The sequence below is a fragment of the Haliotis rubra genome, unplaced genomic scaffold (assembly GCF_003918875.1).
Source record: "Haliotis rubra isolate DU_JTF1 unplaced genomic scaffold, ASM391887v1 Scf61, whole genome shotgun sequence".
Classification (NCBI taxonomy): domain Eukaryota; kingdom Metazoa; phylum Mollusca; class Gastropoda; order Lepetellida; family Haliotidae; genus Haliotis; species Haliotis rubra.
This window is the reverse complement of record NW_025767313.1, coordinates 833766-847727: the sequence shown is the minus strand read 5'-3', so window position 1 is coordinate 847727 and position 13962 is coordinate 833766. Positions and strand designations below refer to the sequence as shown.

The 13962-nt window shown below is 40.8% G+C and overlaps 1 protein-coding gene across 4 annotated transcripts in view; it reads left to right on the top strand.

Annotated features, from left to right (window-relative positions):
* LOC124255826 overlaps positions 1-13962 on the top strand; it is a 71508-nt gene that overhangs the window by 41410 nt on the left and 16136 nt on the right. For 3 of the 4 annotated variants that reach the window (XM_046689764.1, XM_046689766.1, XM_046689765.1), the window contains exons 11-16: positions 5253-5342; positions 5744-5854; positions 6576-6629; positions 7876-7911; positions 8615-8656; positions 9940-9993. In XM_046689764.1, the coding sequence (XP_046545720.1) occupies positions 5253-5342; positions 5744-5854; positions 6576-6629; positions 7876-7911; positions 8615-8656; positions 9940-9993 (387 nt within the window). The remainder of the gene's footprint in view (positions 1-5252; positions 5343-5743; positions 5855-6575; positions 6630-7875; positions 7912-8614; positions 8657-9939; positions 9994-13962) is intronic. The other variant, XM_046689767.1, reaches the window with a different exon arrangement.

Genomic DNA, 13962 nt, shown 5'->3' with positions numbered 1-13962 from the left:
GTGAATGTTGTGGTGGTGTGGATGTTGTAGTCGGTGTGGGCTGGATGTTGTGGTGGGTGTGGGCTGGATGTTGTGGTGGATTTGGTGTGGATGTTGTGGTGGGTGTGGTGTGGATGTTATGGTGGTTTGGATGTGGTGGGTGTGGGCTGGATGTTGTGGTGGGTGTGGTGTGGATGTTGTGGTGGGTGTGGATGTTGTGTGTGTGGGCTGGATATTGTTGTGGGTGTGGTGTGGATGTGAATGTTGTGGTGGTGTGGATGTTGTAGTGGGTGTGGGCTGGGTTTTGTGGTGCGCGAGTGGGCTGGATGTTGCGGTGGCTTTGGTGTTGATGTTGTGGTGGGTGTGGTGTGGATATTGTGGTGGATGTTGATGTTGTGGTGGGTGTGGGCTGGATGTTTTGGTGGGTGTGGTGTGGATGTGAATGTTGTGGTGGTGTGGTGTCGATGTTGTGGTGGTGTGTATGTGAATGTTTTGGTTCGTATGGTGTGGATGTTGTGGTGGGTGTGGAATGGATATTGTGGTGGGTGTGGTGTGGATGTGAATGTTGTGGTGGTGTGGTGTAAATGTTGTGGTAGTGTGGATGTGAATGTTGTGATGGTGTGGTGTGGATGTTTTGTTGGTGTGGATGTGAATGTTGTGGTGGTGGTGTGGATGTGAATGTTGTGGTGGTGTGGTGTAATGTGAATGTTGTGGTGGTGTGATGTGAATGTTGTGGTGGTGTGGATGTGAATGTTGTGGTGGTGTGGTGTCCATGTAAATGTTGTGGTGGTGTGGATGTGAATATGGTGTTGGTGTGGATGTGAATTTTGTGGTGGTGTGATGTGAATGTTGTGGTGGTGTGATGTGAATGTTGTGGTGGATGTGGATGTGAATGTTGTGGTGGTGTGGTGTGAATGATGTGGTGGTGTGATGTGAATGTTATGGTTGTGTGGATGTTGTAGTGGTGTCATGTGGATGTTGTGGTGGTGTGATGTGGATGTGAATGGTGGGATGTGAATGTTGTGGTGGTGTGGATGTGAATGTTGTGGTGGTGTGGTGTGGATGTGGATTTTGTGGTTATGTGATTTGTATGTTGTGGCAGTGTGGTGTGATGTAAATGTTGGCTGGATGTTGAGGTGGGTGTGGTGTTACATGTTGTAGTGGAGTGTGGTGTGGATGTGAATAATGTTGTGGTGGGTGTGGGCTTGATATTTATAGATGCGTGTGGATATTGTGGTGAATATGGTGTGGATATTGTGGTAGGTGTGGGCTGGATATTTAGTGGTGGGTATGAGTGTGGATATTGTAGTAAGTTTGGAACAACTAGCTATTTGTGGTTAGTGTGAATTATGGATGTTGTAATTAGGTGTTGTATGGATAACTTGTACTGGATATGATATGGATGGTTATGGATGTGAATATTGTGAATTATTGTGTGTATTTATTAGTGTGGATGTCCAATATTGTGGTAGTGTGGTGTGATCTGAATATTGTGGTAGTGTGGATATGAATATTTGTGAGTAGTATGGATGTGAATATTTATGGTGTTGTGTTGATGTGATATGAATATTGTAGTGAGCCAAGGATATGACTATTGTAGTGATATGGTGTGGATATGTAATTATGGATGTAAGAAATGTTGTGGTAGTGTGGATGTGAATATTTGTGGTGTGTGTGGATGTATTATGAATATTGTTTGTAGTATTTTGTGAATATTGTGGTGTGGTGTGTATTGAATATTGTGGTGGTGTGATATGAGATATTTGTAGTAGTTTAGATATGAATATTGTGGTAGTGTGAATATGCCAGATATTGTGGTGAGTGTATGGTATGCTTGTGAATATTGTGGTAGTGTGGTATGGATATTTATGGTAGTGTGATATAGGCATTGTGGTATGAGAGTATGAATATTTAAGTAATTATTAGTGTATGAAGATATTGCCTTAGTAGTGTGGATATAAATATTTGTGTGGATATAAATAATTGTAATATGCGTGTGGATATTTGTGGTAGTATAATGTGGATATTTGTGGTAGTATAATATGAGATATAAGATATTTATGGTAGTGTGATATGAATATTTATGGTAGTGTAGTGTGGTGGAAAATGTGCAAGCTAAGATATTTGTGGTAGGTGTGGTGTGGAATTTTAGTAGTGAAATGTGGACTGGATATTGTTGAAATTATGGTATGGATAGTATAGATATTGTAGTAGATTATGGAGGCTGGATATTGTAGTAGGTATGAATATTTATGGTAGAGTATGAAGGCTTGTGATATTTATTTGTGGAAATTATTGATATTTATGCTAGAGTGTGTTTGTAATTTAATTAATAGGAGTTAAGATGTTGTAGTGGAGTTTATTGTGTATATTGTAGTAGGTATTAGCTAGGATATTATAGTGGATTGTGGAATATTTATGGTATGTATGAGCTAGATATTTATTTGTGGAAATATATGCTACTGGATATTTAGTAGTATAGTATGTAGTATTGATATTTATGGTAGGTGTGGTAATGGATATTGTAGTAAGAGTATGAATCTGGATATTGTAGTGGAAGTGTTAGCTGGAATATTTGTGAGTAGGTGTAAAGTATTGGATATTGTGGAGTAATATAAGCTGGATACTATGGTAAAATGGAGCTGGATATTGTATAAGTTGAAGTGTATGATATTTGTAGTAGAATTATGGTATGGATATTATAGTGGTTTGAGATATGGTAGGTGTAGGCTGGATATTTATAGTAGGTATGAATTGTGGATGTGGAATGTTGTGGTAAGGTATGGATATTGTGTGTGTAGAGCTGGACTATTATTGTATGTAATGGTAGTGTGGATATGAATATTGTGTAATGATTAGATATTTGTAGTAGGTATGGAGCTGGATTTTGTGAATGCTTGCCCGTAGAGCTGGATATTCTGCAGTAGCTTTAGTGTTGTTGATATTTATGGTGGGGTATGGTGTGGATATTGTAGTAGATATTGATATTTATGGTGAAATTGTGGGCTGGATATTTATGGTAGAGTGTGGTGTGGATATGAATATTGTAGTAATTGTGGTATCGATGTTGTGGTGGTATGTATGTGAATATTTTGGTTCATATATTTGTATGGATATTTGTGGTAGGTTGTGGAATAAGATATTGTGGTAGGTATGGTGTGTGAATGTAGAATATTGTGGTAGTGTGGGTATAAAATATTTGTAGTAGTGTGGATGTGAATATTTGTGATAATTATGGTGTGGATATTTTGTTGGTGTGGATGTGAATATTGTGGTAGTGGTGTGGATGTGAATATTGTGTAGTGGTGTATATGTAATATGAATGTTGTGGTAGTGTGATGTGAATATTTGTGGTAGTGTGGATATGAATATTGTGGTAGTGTGGTGTCCATATAAAATGTTGTGTAGTAGTATGTGGATATGAAATATATTGTTAGTATGTGGATGTGAATATTTGTGTGGTAGTGTGATGTGAATATTGTGGTAGTGTGATGTGAATATTTGTGGTGGATATGGATATGAATATTGTGGTAGTGTAGTGTATGAATGAATGTGGTGGTGTGATATATGAATATTATAGTTGTGTGGATGTTTGTAGTAGTGTCATGTGGATGTTGTGGTAGTGTGATGTGGATATGAATAGTTAGGATATGAAATATTTGTAGTGGTGTGGATATGAATGTTGTGGTGGTGTGGTGTGGATGTGGATTTTGTGGTTATGTGATTTGTATGTTGTGGCAGTGTGGTGTGATGTAAATATTGGCTGGATGTTGAGGTTAGGTGTGGTGTGCATGTTGTGGTGGGTGTGGAAACTGATGTTATGGATGCGTGTAGATGTTGTGGGTAGGTATGGTGTGGATGTTATGGTGGAGTGTGGAGCTGGATGTTGTATGGTGGGTGGGTGTGGATGTTGTGGTAGGTTTGGGCTGGCTGTTGTGGTTGGTGTGGTGTGGATGTTGTGGTGGGTGTGGTGTGGATATTGTGCTGGATGTGATGTGGATGGTGTGGATGTGAATGTTGTGGTGGTGTGGATGTGAATGTTGTGGTGTGGATGTCAATATTGTGGTGGTGTGGTGTGATGTGAATGTTGTGGTGGTGTGGATGTGAATGTTGTGGTGGTGTGGATGTGAATGTTGTGGTGATGTGGTGTGTGGATGTTGTGGTGGTGTTGATGTGAATGTTGTGGTGGTGTGGATGTGACTGTTGTGGTGATGTGGTGTGGATGTTGTGGTGTGGATGTAAGTGTTGTGGTGGTGTGGATGTGAATGTTGTGGGTGTGTGGATGTGATTGTTGTTTGTGGTGTTTTGTGAATGTTGTGGTGTGGTGTGGATATTATGGTGGTGTGATGTGAATGTTGTGGTGGTTTGGATGTGAATGTTGTGGTGGTGTGAATGTGAATGTTGTGGTGGTGTGGTGTGCTTGTGAATGTTGTGGTGGTGTGGTGTGGATGTTGTGGTGGTGTGATGTGAACATTGTGGTGGTGTGAATGTTGCGGTGGTGTGGTGTGAATGTTGTAGTGGTGGGATGTAAATGTTGTGTGGATGTAAATGGTGTGGTGTCGTGTGGATGTTGTGGTGGTATGATGTGGATGTTGTGGTGGTGTAATGTGGATATGAATGTTGTGGTGGTGTGATGTGAATGTTGTGGTGGTGTGGTGTGGTGGGTGTGGGCTGGATGTTGTGGTGGGTGTGGTGTGGATTTTGTGGTGAGTGTGGACTGGATATTGTTGAGGGTGTGGTGTGGATGGTATGGATGTTGTGGTGGGTGTGGGCTGGATGTTGTGGTGGGTGTGGATGTTGTGGTAGGTGTGGGCTTGATGTTGTTGTGGGTGTTGATGTTGTGGCGGGTGTGTTGTGGTTGGTGTGGGTTGGATGTTGTGGTGGGTTTTGTGTGTATGTTGTGGTGGGTGTTGGCTGGATGTTATGGTGGGTGTGGGCTGGATGTTGTGGTGTGTGTGTGGATGTTGAGGTGTGTGTGGGCTGGATGTTGTTTGTGGGTGTGGGCTGGATGTTGTGGTGGGTGTGGTGTTGATGTTGTGGTGGGTGTGGTGTGGATGTTGTGGTGGGTGTAGTCTGGATGTTGTGGTGGGTGTTGGCTGGATGTTGTGGTGGGTGTGGTGTGGATGTTGTGGGTGTGGGCTGGATGCTGTGGTTTTTGTGGTGTGGATGTTGTGGTTTTTGTGGGCTGGATGTTGTGGTGGTTGAGGTTCGGATGATATGGTTGATGTGAACAGGAATGTGGATCTAATCTAATGTCTGCTCTTTTTGTCCAGATTATGAAGAAGCCCATGTCCAGTCGTCAAGAAACATGCAGCGAAGGCCAGATGTACATGCAACATGGAGTCCTCAAAAGTATTTTCCAGGTTTGTAACTGACATACTTTTGTTTCTCAGTGTGGACTCAGAAGCATAAGTAGATGTGATATAGATGTGCTCTTCCAGATAAAACCCATAAAGATCTGGGTTAGAATTGATCTTCAGTAACCCATGCTTGTCGTAAGAGGTGACTAACGGGTTCGGGTGGTCAGGCTTGCTGACTTGGCATATTTTTAATGAATCTCATCAGTCTCATCCTTTGGATGGAGTAAAGTATATGTATGCGATATCAATATCTATTTGCTGCAAATAATGAAGAATTGATGTCTTTGCACATTTGTACAGGCACTAGAATTCTACTTAATGCTACATTACCGTCAGTGGTAGATTGTGGTGTAGCAGGGGGAAGGAATGGTTGTGTGACTAACAGGGAGCTGCTGTGTTTTCAGGGAACCGAGGTGCAGGAGGTGGTTATGGTGGCAGTACAGTGTCAGGCTATGGTGCCCGGAACAGGTCCAGCATTGACCCTGTCCAGCTGAGTGAGGGAGTAAAAGTAGCAAGTGAGAGACACACTGTACATGTAGCACAGATACCGGTACCTCATCTTGTCAACAGCTTCAAGTGACTTGTCTGATATTTGCCTATATATTCTAATGCTGATATTTGCACATAAAATGAAAGGCACAAGATGAGGTTTGAACTTGCTATTTGACAACTGAAACACATGGAGTCAGATTGAAAGTAGTGTTGACATATAGTTATGAGTGACACTCAGTGAGGTTGAAATTCATGCAGTATTTCAGAGATGATACATAGAAATAACAATGGCTACTTCTATGACAGAACAGTGATGTTTCAGTCTTTGGAGTCAGCAGACGTCATTGTTTCAAGATGGCAGACATGCTGCTATAAAATGTCATTTCACTCTAACACCATTGTAGGCATGGCGGACTACCAACCATGAGTATCGAAATGATGATTACATTCCCATTGATTGTGACAGTTAGTTTAACACCGTCACTATGTGAATTCTGAGGAACAATATGGAATATATTCCCCAGTGGAACTGCAGTAGGGCTGACAAATGTTAGGTAGTACTATTATGATTGAGCTGATTGTATGTGTTCCATCATGCCAAGATAACAGTTAGATCTCATGCACTTCATCACTTGAGTGTTTGACCCAGACTTGATTAATCTGGAATTGCCCCAAAACTGTATAGTATAATGTACCACATTCACTCATTGATCAGGATTATATTTTGATATATTTCCATGTCAGATGTGATGAGTAACCTGGACTCCACCATCAACCACTATGACCCCTACAAACATGGTAAGGACAGTACTGATAGGCTCAGAGTATCAATATCATTTTATAACAATCCAAAATTGTGATTATTTTGGGCTTCATTATCTAATGACCTCCATGTGTCTTTCAGGCAAGAGCATGACATTAAATTGAATCAGCTTACCTAATTGCTGAATTGTTAAGAAATGTTTCCTTATTTGTATGGTTAGAGGTCAAGAAGTGTCCTTCAGGTTGACCTTGGATAATAAGTGTCATCAGTTGAATACCAAGGTCATAAATTACTGTTAATTATCACGGGAGACAATTTGTGTGAATCTGCTCTGACATCAGTTACAGCACTGTAGCATCCCAAAATCAGTTCCCTTCCACAGCACTCCAGACAATATTTTAAGCCAATGAGTATTATAACTCTCACATTATCATTTATTAGCTATAGAATTATTTTTAGATTAAAGATACATTTCACCCTTTTGGGTCCAATATCTTAATACTTTAAGATAAGTGAGTACAGTAGACATATATTTCTCCTCAAGTGTTTTACATATTGCTTGGTGTCATTAGTCCCCTTGCTTATCACAAGAGTGAGTGAGTGAGTTGGGTTTTATGCCACTTTTAGGAATATTCCAGTAATATCACAGCAAGAGACACCAGAAATGGGCTTCACACATTGTACCCATGGGGGCAGTGGGGTAGCCTAGTGGTTAAAGCATTCGCTTGTCACGCCGAAGACCCGGGTTCAATTCCCCACATGGGCAAAATGTGTGAAGCCCATTTCAGGTCCCCCTCCCTGATATTGGTGGAATATTGCTAAAAGTGGCGTAAAACCATACTCACTCACTCATTGTACCCATGTGGGGAATTGAACCCGGGTCTTGAGTGTGACGAGTGAATACTTTGACCACTGGGCTACCCCCCACCAACTTGTCACAAGAGGCAACTACTGGATTGAGTGGTCAGACTCACTGACCAGGTTGATGCTCAGGATGTCTAGCACTGGACGACAATGTGTTCCAGACTTGACAGGTTTCTGAGTGCCACTTTACACAGCAAACAAAGGGGATATATTAATTTCACAATAGGAAGATAGTAAATAACAACAAGCAAGACTCTTGTGCATTATTCTGTTCAGTAAAGTTGCATGTATTTGAGGAGTAAACACAAGTATATAAGCTGACAAGACAGCAGGTGAATACTCACATTGTTGTGATGCTATTTTATTTCATGCACATGCATGAGATAAACTCAGGTGGTAAACTTTATCTTGTCACAGGTTACAATCGGCGGGGCAGAAATGAAATCGATGAAGGTAGGTACAGTAGACAAACACCTCTACAACTAACTGAATGGTCGGTTCCAACCAGCAAACTTGAGGGTTTCTTTAGCCTCGCTGTGGTCTGTTGCTCATGACGTTCACCACTAGATTGTTACTGGGCAGTTGTAATGAAAACTGTTCCAGTCTCAATCAATTAACATCAACAAGACCTGACAAGCATTTACATTTTAGGACCCTAGAATAATCTTGTACCTTTGATCAACTTACACACTTACCTATCCAGGACAATTATTAGTTAAAGTAATACTCCTTTCTAAAGGTTAATTTATCCTGTAGCTATGTAAAGTTAATCAGAAGAATCTACTTGAACACTTCATTGATTACCAATGACATACCATGACAAATCATGATGTGAATTGTTGTGTTAGTCAGTATTGATGTGTACCTTGCTATGGTAAACAAGCTTGGCAACTGTGTCCAAATATGAAGTTTTCCTGGTCATATGACCTAGGCGTCTTGTAGACAGCAAACCGACACAGTGAGAGAGCTATGTCCAGTGTCACTTTCAGCCTCATTCTCTGACCAGGGGTGCAGACTGGTTATTGTATAGAGTAATTCTCTGTTGCTTTTGTCACACAATATTAGCATTGCATATCCAGTGTTCACCTATGTTTAGATAGTGGTACTGTACTGCAACAGTGTCCAAAGTTAGCATCTGTTTGTTTCTGTGTTTCAGTTGTCGAGCTTGGACAGGCACCACCCCTTCCCTGCCTTCGTGGTAAGATACAGTTGAATTGGAACAGTAGCGACAGTAGGGTAGAACTGATATCGCCATTGGAGAGACAGTAGGGGCGGTTTCATATATCCATTTGAGAGCCAGTATGGTAGAGGTGATATCTCACCAGAGAAAAAGTAGGATAGAAGTGGCATCTCACTAGAAAACCAATACGGTAGAAGTGACATTTCACTGGAGAGCCAGTAGGGTGGAAGTAATATCTCACTGGAAAACCAGTACGGTAGAAGTGAGATTTCACTAGAGAGCCAGTATGGTAGAAGTGATGTCTCACTAGAGAGCCAGTATGGTAGAAGTGATGTCTCACTAGAGAGCCATTGGGGTAGAAGTGATATCTCACTGGAAAACCAGTAGGGTAGAAGTGATATCTCACTAGAGAGCCAGTATGGTAGAAGTGATGTCTCACTAGAGAGCCAGTAGGGTAGAAGTGATGTCTCACTAGAGAGCCAGTGGGGTAAAAGTGATATCTCACTGGAGAGCCAGTATGGTAGAAGTGATGTCTCACTAGAGAGCCAGTGGGGTAGAAGTGATGTCTCACTAGAGAGCCAGTAGGGCAGAAGTGATATCTCACTGGAGAGCCAGTAGGGTAGAAGTGATATCTCACTAGAGAGCCAGTAGGGTAGAAGTGATGTCTCACTAGAGAACCAGTAGGGTAGAAGTGATATCTCACTAGAGAGCCAGTAAGGTAGAAGTGATATCTCACTAGAGAGCCAGTATGGTAGAAATGATATCTCACTATAGAGCCAGTATGGTAGAAGTGATGTCTCACTAGAGAGCTAGTAGGATTGAGTAAGTAAGACACAGTATGGATTTAGCCCACAGATGACATCCTTACCTTGTCTGCCTGCTGACAGTGTTTACTTCTGTAGCCGTGTCCACGCGGTATCTCAGACATCATAGGAGAAGACCTGGGCTTCAGTTCCAATCAAGGGATTCACTGGTTCAATACCACTTCACATTGTCTCCCAAACAATCAAATCGCAGCACACATTTGTGTGTTTATAGTGAATTACTGGTGTGTTCAGTTTGATCAGGTTTCTGTGTGTTCTCGCTCCAAGAAACATGCAGAAAGTGCTATCGAATAGCCAACCAGTGGTAGCCTTGTATTCTGTAATGGAGGACTGAACATCATGAATCTTACAGGAGTCCAATATCACCATGCATATGTTTATCATGTGAGTCTGTCCCTCCACTGATGATCAAATGCTGTGAGATAACTGAAATACTGTTCAGTCCAAATTTCTCTAACACTGTGACTACATTGGCAGGCCGTCGACAGAGCCAGCCGGTCCTGCACATTACAGCAGACATCAGTACACAAGGTAGTGCCACAGTGGCACAAATTAATTGTTCACCATGCACCCACTCACAAACCTAACTAATTTTCACAGTGCTTGGTTTATGGTTTTGCCAACCTATTAAAAACTTGTGAATTAATCATTTTTTTCTTTTCGGCAAGTCATTACTTTATTGATGATTTAAACTCCATCTGGGGAAAGGAATTACACATGTATATTCCTTGACGTCTTATGAAACTCATTTTCTGTTATTTCATTTTTCAGACTACAGCAAAATGTTTTAGAGATCAATTTAAAGGTTTTTTTAATGTAATGTTTTTGTTTTGGCAACCAATTCTTTGCATATCAATTGTGAACTGTAAACCAAGTGATCAGTAGATATAGATTACTTACAATCACAGAATGGATTATCATGCTTACTAACATCAGATTTCACACTAACTATTTTAGTGAGGTACTAAATTAATAGAGGATATTACATGAGTGCCCATGTCATGCTATGTTTATGACACGAGTGCCTAAATGTTGGTATTTCCTGAGCAAGAGCGATAATATTCTGTTTATTACCGAAGCTGTCAAATTGAGGAAATTAAATCTACTTTTAAACATAGGCTGGCTACCCGCCATCACCAAATGTAGACCGCAACGTCATAGAAGAAACGTGACATCATAGCATTGTTCATGACATCACATCACCATGACAAAGTGATATTTTGCCCTAGGGCATCGTATGAAAAATATGAACCCCGATATTTTCGCCCTTGTAGGTAATTAACAAGTTTCTTATGTTATCATGTCTCAGGGAAAGGTAGATGAGTTGAAATAACTTATCAACCCATGTGATGGATTTGAAATTGTTTTGTCACAAGACATGGTTGTCAGTCAAATTTGTTTCTACTGAACCATCATCTATGTAATTAACACTGGATTTGTTTTTATCACAAATACTCACTTATGGATTGGCTTTACTGTACCAGCTTCTTAAAATTATTAACCAAGAAAGTATGAGTCCCATATTACTTATATTTGGTTACATTCAAATTACTTGGTTTTATGAAAACCTTCAGCCTCAACAACTGTCAGATTGTCATCAGTGTTGAGAATTCTAGCATCACATCCAAGTGACCTCAGGTACAGTTCAAGTGTGTCCAATGTGAAAGTGTTAGAATTCTTGTATCTAATCTATATCTATACTTTAACACTCACAGCCAACAGCAAACCATTAATCAATTAATATAATGCATATGATCTTGCACATGTGAATATCAACTGATCTATTGGTATTTGGCTACGGTACATGCTCAGTACTATCTTTCAGCAATGCTATTTGACTGTATGGGACAGTGATCTATACTGAACAGCAAAAGAAACGCAAGATTTCCAAATGTTATTTCACAGCACCAACATTGGCGGCATCAACAATGGAGGTCGATAGTCTTCTCTGATGAAAGTCGATACTGAGTTTCCACCTTGGATGGCAGAGTGAGAGTGTGGCGTAGGAGGGGTGAATGCTACAGAGATGAATGTGTCATGGAGGGAGACGCGTGGGGTGGTCAAAGCATTATGGTTTGGGGTGCTATAGGCCTGAATCGGAGAACTGGGCCCCATGTGTTCCAAAATGTTGGTGCAAAACGAGGGAATGGCATTACAGTGCAGCGCTACATTGAACAGATCCTAAGACCTCACATCGCGCGTCACCAGAACCACGTGTTCCAGCAGGTCAATGCCCGCAACCCATACAGCCAGAGTCACTATGGACTTCTTACGTCAGCATAACATCAGAACCATGCCATGGCCGGCTCTCAGCTCTGATTTGAACCCCATTGAACACCTGTGGGATGAAATCCAGAGATGGCTGATCCAGGTGGTTCCAAGACCGATAACTCGTGCTGAACTGGAGGCACCTTTCCTCAGAGTGTGGGCACAAGTACCAATGGCTTTCGTGAACAACCTCGTTCACTCCATGTGTATGCCTGTTTTGAACAACCAGGGAGGGCATACCCGGTACTGAAAATGTCCCATCTCCCATGTGCCGGATCCACCGACTACAGCAATACATGAGAATGTGCCATGAACTGGTCAAAGTGTATCTAGGCAAAGGAACTGATAACATTTTACTTTTTCATCTGTGTGGCAATGAAATTAAAACACAGGTTACGATCACCCAAGTCTCGCATTTCTTTTGCGGTTTAGTATATTTAGTTTTTAAAACGAATACATATTTTGGGAAAAGCCTCTCGCTAACACCTAACTACTATTCAGATTGTAACCATGTGGCCAAAATTCAGATGTTTTTGGACAATGGACATTTTTTGAAAGGCGCATTTTGTAATTATATTCATCACTGTAGTTTTTATAATCCTTCTCGGTGGATTGGTTTGTGTCACTTTATAACTATTAGCACACAAAATGTGCTGCTCATATACAAGTATTGTGTTATTTTTCAGATACAAAATATGCTAATTTTGTTCATTATGCATCATTATGATTGCACTTGTGTTCACAACATACTATTATTGCACCAGTACATATTTAATGCATATCTGTATATATCTTGCTGCACACATTACCTCTGTGTATACAGTGTTGTAAATTGTTTTATTTCAGAAACAGATGGTGTATATAGGAACAATTATATGTATTGCTAGGACTGACTGACTGACTGAGTTTACTTTTATGCCGCTTTTTGCAATATTCCAGCAATATCACGGCGGTGTATTGCTAGGAATTGACAGTAAACTTCTCTCTGGATTATGCTTGCCTTTTATCTGTGGGTACCACTGAGACATACAGAAATGGAAATGAAATTAAAACTATCTCATCATTATCCCTAGTGGTATTCCTGTGTAGACAAGAGATTATCTCCCCTTGCTGTGATGTCACAGCACAACTGTTGAAAACCTCATTATTTTTTCTGAACTATCTTATGCAATAGATAGCGGGGAGGTAGGGCAGGACCTAGATCCTATAATCCAGAGGAAAGTTATTCCCCTCTCACTTATGGTTGACTGAATCCCACATATGGCAGGAGGGTATGATAAATACACAGGGATACCACTGATTGTCAATAAAACATCTTAACAGGAGCTGTAGGATAACTATAACACATAAAATAGTTAGAATCGTTATGGTAATACTGTATGAACTTGACTTACATTGATCATTCCCTATTTTAGTGTTACTCGATTGATCCATCACCAGGGGATGGATCCAGTTTGTGAGGGAATAAACAAAACTGTGCCAAAAAATGACTCTGACGTCACATCCAGTCAATGACGTCATTTCCGGTCTCTTAGACCTCACTTCCGGTTTATGACGTCACTTCCTTTCGAGGATTACGTGCCCAGTGAATTGTATCAGCAGTGGATACATCAATTCTAATTAAACTAAGGGACATCTCTGAGATAGAAGTTTCCACTGGCATCCTGCTACAACCTGTTTCAGTGACACTGATCTTCAAGCAGCAACATGAAGTTAGAAACAGATTTGGGATTCAAATCCTGAATCTGATTTTTCTTTTGCTGATTCGGCATTCGGGAAATTCAGTATTTGAACTATATATCCTCAAATAATGTATAATTGTAGGGGGCAATTCCAAATATGAACAAAATAAAACCTCAAAAACCTTATTTCTTCATTCAGCTAAATCGGATCCCGAATCTGAATATTATTTTCATATGCATACCCAAATAGATTATGCTCCCAAAAACTTGATCCTGGGAGTCAGTGTAAGTTCGGACTTGTCCGGATGGATTATCAGCCCTGGGTGGGTGAACACGTGAGTGATAAATCTTGTCTGTTTTTCTAGAACATGAGTCAAGATGTTCCATTCCAGGATGATGTCCATTATAGCCGTGGATAGTCACTTGTCTGTGATGTGGAAAGTTCATAATCTGGTTCATAATCACTGTGAACAGTCATGGTGCTAGCGATATGCCGAACGGAAACGACTGTTGACGGCAAAATGAGAACGTATGGGGATTGGAACATTTA